The sequence below is a fragment of the Pundamilia nyererei genome, unplaced genomic scaffold (genome assembly GCF_000239375.1).
Source record: "Pundamilia nyererei isolate P.nyererei 1_Seehausen unplaced genomic scaffold, PunNye1.0 scaffold00141, whole genome shotgun sequence".
Taxonomy (NCBI): domain Eukaryota; kingdom Metazoa; phylum Chordata; class Actinopteri; order Cichliformes; family Cichlidae; genus Pundamilia; species Pundamilia nyererei.
In genome coordinates this window covers 1,251,754-1,261,487 of record NW_005187542.1, presented here as the reverse complement: position 1 = coordinate 1,261,487, position 9,734 = coordinate 1,251,754, and the positions used below count along the sequence as shown (strand labels likewise).

General features: G+C 42.2%; 1 protein-coding gene across 1 annotated transcript in view; it reads right to left on the bottom strand.

Annotated features, from left to right (window-relative positions):
• Window positions 1-9,278, bottom strand: part of LOC102202027 (fidgetin-like) — a 30,356-nt gene extending 21,078 nt beyond the window's left edge. The window contains exon 1 of the mRNA XM_005744253.1: window positions 9,254-9,278. Within this exon, the coding sequence (XP_005744310.1) occupies window positions 9,254-9,278 (25 nt within the window). The remainder of the gene's footprint in view (window positions 1-9,253) is intronic.
• Window positions 9,279-9,734: the final 456 nt, after the last annotated feature.

Sequence of the window (9,734 nt, the reverse complement as noted above, 5' to 3'; positions counted from 1 at the left end):
TGCAATTTTTGCAAAGCTTTATGTGGAAGGAAACCGTGACCGAGGACAAGCTGATGGCATAAGATGTAAGTACAACTCCTCCGGTTTCATATGCAAAACAAATTATTGCGCTAGCTTACACGGTTCCGGTTCTACAGGGATTTAAAAATAGTTACACAAAACTGAGCGTGCTGCTCTGAGCGGCTTCAATGACTTTAAAAAATAATATAAAATAGTGTGCAACACCACTGAAGTTTTTTTTTTTAACCTCTCTTTTCAACCAACGGCAGTCACTCTCCTCTCCAAATAACTTCTGCTTAGCTTTCCAAGCTTCCCTCGGGTCCTCTTAATCAGTGGTCTCCAACCTTTTTTGCGCCAAGGACCGGTTTATGCCCGACAATATTTTCACGGACCGGCCTTTAAGGTGTCGCGGATAAATGAGGGAGGGGCTAATAATCGGCTCAGTCATTTTTAATGATCGTTGAAAGCCCAGATCGTAATCGTGATTAAAATTCGATTAATTGAGCAGCCCTACCTACAACTATATGGGATATTACCTGTCATTGTAATTATTAAAGAATGGAAGCTTGAAGACAGGAGACGTGTACCTTCTAACATGTTATGAAAAGAAACTTTGGCCAAAATATTACCTAATCAAGTAATTTTAGTACCTAGGCATTGAACAGGTTTCATAACTGTGGTCAAAAAACCCTGAAATAGTAAGCAAACACACACACACACTCACACACAAAAAAGACAATAAATAAATTTAAGCCATGTTCCCACTCACAAGACAAACAGGTCCTCTGGCTGAAAGCCAAGCCACCACCACACTGGGGCTAGAGTTACAAATGTGAAAATGCCTCAATATTATTTCAGGTGCCACCAAATATCCAGTTATTGTGCCATATATGTCTAAGAAAACAATGATTTTTAGGCTTATAGCATCAACACATACACTCAACAACAGGTTAAAAGCTAGCTCCTGAAAAACAGTATGTCTGATAGTGACATGAAAAGAAAAAGAAAGCACTAGTATGCAGAATGTATGGTAGTCTTCTGTTTTTATTGTTCTATGCACAAAGTATAGATAGCAATTAGGTAAACACATCTATAGTTGAAATGCTAAGCTAGCTTAACTGTGTCTTGCTAAAACCATTTTTGCAGCCACAATCAGGGACAATAGAAAACTGAGACATGAGGTTCTGAGACATGAAGCTGCCTCGCCCCGTCATGTATGGTTTACTCAAACCATCCATCTTAAACTGGGAATTTAGAAATCAATGAATAATGTTTCAAAAACTTTTACAAGTGGGTATGAAAATGTCATTGACATAATGATTCCAATCCAATTTAGAGAAGAAAAAAAATATTCCATTGTGATATAAAAGAAAAAAAAAACCTGACTGTGGATTAAAAGTATTTTTTCCCGTGACACTAAACAGATGATGCTTAAGAACTGATAGTACAATTACTGTGGAAGTGTAACATATGGCTCCATGCGTGATGCACATCTGTGGCATCAGCAGTGAATGTGGTTCCAAACTGAATGTAGAAACCCAAACAACAAAAAAACAAAAAACTAAACCTTTCTGTAGGACAATGACAGACCACACACACTTGAAGCTACATTTATCCCTGTGTACGGCCGAATACTAAGAGCAATTCCACATTCTCCACAGTTTTCACTCATGTTACTGTCCCAGTTGATAAGCATGAAAATCCATTTATCTACAAAGGAACTGTATGGTCTGTATTTGACAATGTCTCTTTCATGGTCCCTTGCAGAACCCCTTTTTTTGTTCACAAAGCCACCCAACTGACTCCGCCACATCTGTAATAGACCACACTCATTTGATATAGACATATCAAGCAACTTATTGCAAAAGGTTTTTGCCGTGCATCAAGAGGAGCGGAGCTGGCCGACAGAAGCGGTGATACGCTCTGAACATAAAAGAACAATGGGCGCGGGGCAGATGCAGTTAGACGAGAAAAAGACACAGTGGACACCATACAGGGCTGCACATGTTTGCTGGCATGAATGCATGGACAGAAAACCTAATGGAGACATGCTAAGGGTGACTGTCATTCAGCTTTCTCCTCTGTGTGAGTCATTCTCTTGACTGCTGGGTGTGCAGGAGAACGGGGATCCAGAATTAGGCCTCTGGGGAGGATGAGGATGAGGAGGAGGAGCCATCAGATTACTGATTAGAGGGTGGGGAAGTGGTGGGATTAAAATGTGCATAGGTATAGACGGTAGCCCGACTAATGCAGCTCACAGCTCAGGTAAGGGCTTCGTCGAGCTTAGCTGTGGGAATTATAGCGTGCTTAATGCACTGACAAAACTGCACAGGTGGAAATGTTGCAAAAATGAAATACAACTCTCCTGGAGATTCTTATCGTAACACCTTCCTCAATGTTATTCATTGCTGATCTAATCCATATTTGTGTAAATGAGCTGCACGGAGCTTTACAACACAAGGCAGACAGAAAAACCTTTGAGACTTTGGTATTAACAATGATGCTACGTCGTAATCACCCTCTGGCTAATGCAGCTAATGAATGAGAAAACGCTAGCAGGCTAACGGCTCTAATTCTCCTTCACAGGCTATCATGTTGCAGCCCGGAGACAGATCAATACCATTTGCTCAACACACAGGAGGCCTGGGAATCTATAAAAGGGCTTTTATTGAGTAATTAAACACCCATTACTGTCCCGTGCAGCCAAACAATAAATTTGATCAGCCTCTCAGGCACAGATCCAGCCCGTGATTAATACACAGTGCATGCATGACATAAAAGACCGCAATGACATTTTGGCTGTTTTAGACCCTAGAACAAGAGTTTGGTCCTTGCAGCGGTTGTTTTCAGGTTCCATGTTATAGTCGCACCTTTGGGAAGCTCAGAGAGCGATTTTGTGCCTGTCCAGCAGCCTGTCAGACCGTCCTGGCCTGTAGTTTGAATCCCACCAGTACCACCAGTTACAGACACACCCTGCTTTTAAAAGTCCGGAAGTGAAATTTTAAACCTCGGTCAGTAACCCTGTAAAGGCAGTAATGTACTTCCAGGTGTTGTTGCTAAACAGATCCTGTAATTTTGAATATTTTAAAACATTTATATTGTGTAGAGGGTTTCATTTTTCCAAGAAAAAAGCAACAATACACACGACTAGTTTGGAAAACACTTGAATTGTCCTATGACTTCTAATGTCTCTACTTATTTATTCACACATTTCAGAGTTACTGAAGGCTGGATACTGTTCTTCTCAACATCCTTTTCGAACACTTGCACAATTGAAAATCCTGTTACAATCCCATCCTTGTTGGAGAATATTTAGCATTGTTGAGCCAACAATATGGCATCTGGGTGATTCTCCTAAATATGAATGGCCCATTCACAGGGCTCAATGGAGTTGCTTGGCAAAGGCCCTTCCTCCCCTCCCTCCTCCATACGCAAAACAATATTCAGCGCAGCAGTCTTGGCACTTTTCCCCGAAATCAACAAAAGAGGAACTTGAAGCTGTCCCTGAAACCCTCAAAGCATTAAGCCTCTGTGAGATGCAAGTACTTGGCACAAGCAAAGCGATTTATCGACAATGGGCAAATCATACAGTGCTTTGTGAGATTTAGGGGATACAATAGCACTCCGTTTCCAAAGCACACATTAGTAAGCATGTCATTGGGACCCCCTGGGGGATTTGAGCAGCCTAGAGGATTGTGTAGTGAAGAGGATAAATATATGTTACTGGGCAAGAAGATGGACCATTGCCAGTGACTCCCTCCCTCACACAGCATACTGTGGATTACAGAGTGAGGAATACATTAATAGAATAATCTTCTGACCACATAAACTAACCCACCAACTGAACCCATTTGGCTTGTTAAGTGTATACATTGGAGTGCATCTAAAATCAATTTACAACCATTTAACAGAGCTCAAGAGGTGCAGATGAGGAGAGATTCTCGCCTCACGCACGCACGTACACATGCATACCGAGGGCTTCTGCCACGAATGACAAAAAAACAACAACAACAACAAAAAAACTTGTTATAAATGTGCAGCGCTTGCAGCCATGCTGAACTCTTAGTGCTAAACAAAACCAACAATGGACAAGCAGACGCCCACTCAAAAGTCAATACCATGCGTGCCTCCTCTTCCTCTTGTATGGTTAATGCATGATGCCAGGTAGGGGAGACAGACGGAGAGTAGGATCTCATTATACGCTGCGTGCTATCATTAGCCATCTACCACATGTGTCCATCCTGCCAGCAGAGTCATACAAGCAACATCCTAATGCTCTCGCCCGCTTCCAGTGGGGAAACTTGGCCACACACACACACACACACACACAGTGCAAGCATGAAACAACATAATCACACACAATCCTCCTTAGCAGGCCTGCACACACACACACACACACACACACACACACACACACACACACACACACACATGCAGACGTTAAACAATTTCTCAGCGACTGAGCTGCAGATCGTTTCCTTTTTCATGTCACTGGGAAAAAAACCCATATGTACAAGTTTTTGATTGCTGGTCAAACAAAAGACAGTCAACAGTTTCATTTTGAAATTGAAGCTGAGGCAAATTTAGAGCTTGGCATTAGTGTTGATTGTACAGCACTTAAATGCAAATAAATGGGAATGTTAAGAATTATCGTCAAAAGCATGACAACAGTGAAATTTCTGTTTTAACTCATAACTCTGCTAACAAACGCTACTTATTCACAGCAGAAAAAATGAGATACATAAATCTTTTGTGTCTCTTGCTTTGCTTTAAAAAGCCATAAAAAGACTATAAAGTTATCACCTCAAGCTAGACAACATGTGACTCAAATTTTTTTTTCTTCTTCTTTTTTTTTAACATTTTACAAACCAAACCAGTAAAAGATAAATAGATTAAAAAAAACGTAGCAACCCTGCAATAGCCACAGTCAAATTTGGAGCTCTTTAGCAATAGAAGTTGTTTTTGCTCTCGCTCCCAGTTTGTGTCCATCTCCCTGAGGCCACAGGCAGCTAAGTGATGCTGTGCCACACGCCCAGCCACTCAACATCCTTTGTGTCCATCCCCTGGCAGCCTTCCAAGCTCACACAGACACCCATACACACATACAAATTCACTCTCGCGCCAAATGAGCCATTGTTCATTAACACGCACGCACACCTCAACCGCCTCAGACAAAAATAAATAGATAAATAGATAAAAATAAAATAAAAATAAGAAGTGCTGCTGACTTACTTTCCATTTGCCAAAGGTGTCCTACTAATCAAGATATTCAAACTGAGTGGCGGATTGGGGGTTTGTGGGGGGGGGTTGCAGACGGTCACTATCTGGCCAAGCCTCGCTGTTAGCAAAATCAGATCATCCAGTCAGAGCCGCAAAGGGAGAGCAGCAGCAAGGCATCACAGTCAGCTCCTGTCTTGCTCTTTAGCTACTGTTTTCTTTGGGCCAGTGCTTTTTCTTTTTCTTTAAAAAACAACAAAAAAAAAGAGGCTCTCGTCGGGGTCCTCCGTCGTCAAACCAAATGAGCGGCAGCCCCTTCGCACACTTTAACAAGACTTCCATGGCAATAACCTAATTAGAAATGGTGCCTTCTCATTTCAAGGCACAATGTAAAGGATAAGCTGTGAGCTGCCATGTCTATTAAAGGTCTAATGGTGTGGAATATTTTTCCTTTTTTTAATAAGTCCTTAGCATATTTAACACTTCCAAACGCAGAATGCTTTAATATCTGCCAGAGAATCCGGGCCACGGGTGGTGGAGATTGCTGGTGAAGAGTAAAGGGAGGTGAACGGAGGTCTGTTTAAAATTCAGAAATAGGGGGATAGCAAAAGAAGGTAGGAGGGAGGAAAAAGTATAAAATAACTGTCGCTTTGATTTGATTAAAACCTATGAAAAACGATGCATTACATAAAATGAGAAACTTCAAACATTTTGTGGGGATTCAGAGTTCAAAGAAATGGAGATAATGCTTTTTAATCCTGGAATTAACATGGAAATGAATTTGACAGGATGTCTTTTAGAGGATGGTGTGCGTGCGTGTGTGTGTGTGTGTGTGTGTGTGTGTTGAGAGGGGGGTAATAAATCTGTAAATTTGGCTACATTGGTCATAGATCAGTTTCTGCTGCATTTATTGCAATTCTTTCCTCATTTGTGTCAAACTTAAATTCATGACTTCACATCTTTTAACGTCTAACTTTTTCTTACATGTTTTTTCCCGTTTTATAATAGCACCAAAACCTGATGAACCACGTCTGGCAGTGTAAAAGCACAATCTTAGCACTGAGCATCACAGGTTACAGCAAGATCTTTGGTAGTAAGCTGTAGGTATTACTCCTCCACTGAGTCAGTCTTATGTGGCTATCCCTTCACTTAAGAACACCCATCAGATTTTGACTGGATAATAACTAGTCAGTACTGAGAAGGAGAGATGCCAGGAAAAGTGAATAGGAATCAGAAGAGTGTGTAAAAAAGGTTGAGTCGCAACACAGGGAAAAGAGGAAAAAAAATAAAATTTATCAAGCGGCAACTGTCAGTCACAAAAAACAAAACCCCCATGTGAAACTATGAAAAAAAAAAAGATGCAGCCAGTGTAGCAGGGAAAAGAGGGGAGGAGGGGGAAACATAGAAAGAGGAAGAGGAGGATAGAGTGGATCACAGTGTCAAGGATTTTAAGGAATTGGCGTCCACTCATCTACGGAGAAACACGGGCAGCGGCCCTACCGACAGCTACCTGCCGTCTCTGAGAAGAGGAACTTGGATCAGCGAGGAGGGGGCTGTCAGCTAGCACGCAGGGAAACACACAAAGACTACACAGCCTCGCTACAGTTAGCTGACACACAGCCCCAGCACTGTCTTCTGGGACAGAGAGAGAGAAGAACGAGAGAGAGAGAGGAAGAGAGAGGGAGGAAATAAGTGGACAAAGAGTGAAATAGATGAGAGAGCAAAGAGACAAGATAGGCTGACGCACTGTCGAGCAAACGCGGAGAAAAGAAGGGGAGCAGGGAGGGGAGGTGGAGAGATGGAAGAGAGCGAAACAGACAGACAGGTCCGAGAGGGATTTGTTCTATTTGCATGCGCCAGGCTCCCATGGGGTCCAGCTCCGCTCAGCAAGCCAAGAGCACAAAAGATAACACTTAACATATTTGCTAAAAGATGACAACCCTGCCTGGATCTCATTTGAAGAGGCCCCTTTGTCAGGATGCTCAGACAGGAGAAATCCACTGATATGGACGTGGCAAGGACCAACAAATGTCTCTCTTTCTTTCCTTCCTTCTCCCTCTGTCTGAAAAGCCCGGTATCCCCCCCCCAACATGCACATCCCCTTACATCTGGCAGGAGTCCCGCGGGGCAGACTAGATCGCACGCCGGTGGTTGCAGGATGGTAAAACAGCTTTTAATGGTAAACATTACATACTGATAGAAAGTGTCAGGATAATTTATTTATACGGCCCCGCTGGGAGTAGCTTAGCCACCCTCGCAGCACACCGACTCTCTCTGTTCATTTGAAGGAAAAGTCCACATTTAGATAGATAAAGTCAGAGTAAAGGGCTGCCTGTTTGTAAAGCACTTTTTCTGCTATTCCTATTATTTCTCCACACTCTGTCCCTATTAGCTTTACTGTGAGGCCGTTGGAGATGTGAGGCGATACTTTATGTGTATAATGAGGGGGATTATTGCGACTGTCACTGCAACAAGCTCACACAGTGGACGCAGATCTTACGGTGAGGACTGGAGCAAAGGAATAAACAAACCGCTCAGTATCTACATTATTTACAGTAGGCCACACACACACAAATCAACAGCGCGTGTGGCTGTTCCTGCGTTTCCTTCTTGTGCACACACTCTTGCCTTTGGAAAAACTCATGCTACCCATCTCAAACGTCAGAGCCCGCATTTCACACGAGTCTCAAAAACAGCAACAAAGCAAGAACACAAGTGTACGCGAGCGCCCAATAAAAAGAACAGAAAAATCAAATCAGACCCGCACGTCCAAATAAAATCAGTATGGACTAATTTAGGGGAAAAAAGCTGCAGAAACTGTTCAGTTTTAACTGTTCGCTGCTACTTACATGTGCATACCTGCATGCTAATTTGGAACAATGAAACCAGTATCAGGATAACTTCTACATTTTCACCAAAGTGTTAGAACATCAGCACGCGCACGTATAAAGAGAAATAAAGGCGAGACACACGCAGCAGCAGGAGAGAGGAGGTGAGGTGAAGCGAACGACTGCGTGTGTGAGCTCAGAGATCAGAGACGAAAGGTTGAGTTCTCACTAACAGCCACTAGAAAAAAAACAAGACTGTGCAGTTACAGAACTTGGCTGTCATCCATCCTAAAACTCTCGCCTTCAACGTGAACCTTCTTATTGTGCATCGGCACAACAGCAACACGCATGCAGGGCTGTTTTGTTTGCGTGTTTATGTGGCTGAAATTTCAAAACTGAATTTAATTTTGGAGCAAGGTGCTCTCATTGTGTCATCAGCGTTCTTCTATCACGCAGGAAATCCCTCACCTGATTAGAAAAATAATAACTAGCACTGAATGTTTCTTTAGTACAATAACGGAAAAAAGATATGGTGCAACTAAGGGGAAAAAAATCATAAATATGTATTTTTCACTTTGTAAAAATGTGACAGAGGTCTCGCGCACAGTGACTCCAGTCACATCCATTTGTTTCATTAAGTGATCAGTGAATTTCTGAGCACATTATTCTGTCTCAATGATATTTTGAAATGTCAAGGAAAAAAATAATTAGCCTACTCAAACTGCTGTATTTAATCTGCAGCTCTGAGGGTTTTCAAGAACAATATTCCATTACAAATATGTCATTTATTTAATATCTTGAAAAAAATCGAATTAGAGCTGCAAAATTAAGCCATGTGTAATTTAGATGTTGCAGGCTTAGTCACCAAATATTAATTACCAGGTAGTGTGTGTGCTACACAAGGCTGTGTTTGTGTTACAGAAAAAAATAGTTTTTAAAAAATTAAGAGAAGGAAATTAATCCAAACAACACAGCTACAATTTGGACATCCATCTCAAACATGAAGAATTCACTTTTTGAGTCAACACTGAAAACAATCTGAGGTCATCAGCTCCCCCCTACCCCCAACCCCAGCTGCCCAATGTTATTTTAATAGCTTTACATACATAAATACACACACACACACACACACACACACACACACACACACACATATATATTTAAGTGAAAAAGTACATAAGTTGATGGAGAAAAAAACATCAACCTACCATAGACGCTGCTGCTGCTGATCATGTCGTGCTGGAACAGAAAGAAGAAGAGAGAGAGGAAGAGGAGGAGAGAGCATTGGAATTAATTTGTGGAAGAAAAGGCGGAAGGAAGGATTCCCTCTCAAAGAAAAAAAAAAGCTTTACAATAGGAGACACTTTCTGGGTGCAACACTGCTCGGATTTCAAGCCGTGTGAGAGGTGGGCCCTGCGAGTCTTTGGAGCAAGCAACTCAATAGGAGAGCCATCTAACCTACATGCATCTCATTAGAAAGTGGAGCCCGAGATGACAGGCAGCAGTGGAGGAGGAGGAGGAGGAAGAGGAGGACGATATCGGAGAAAAATCAACTGGTGCGGATCTGTCATCCGAGTTAAATCCGCTCCTTACGACCACAAATGTCCAGTTTGTGAGATTCATTAATTAACACGTGCCGCGATATCACCGGATCCGCTGACTGCACGCGCAACTTGTTGTAACCGTACC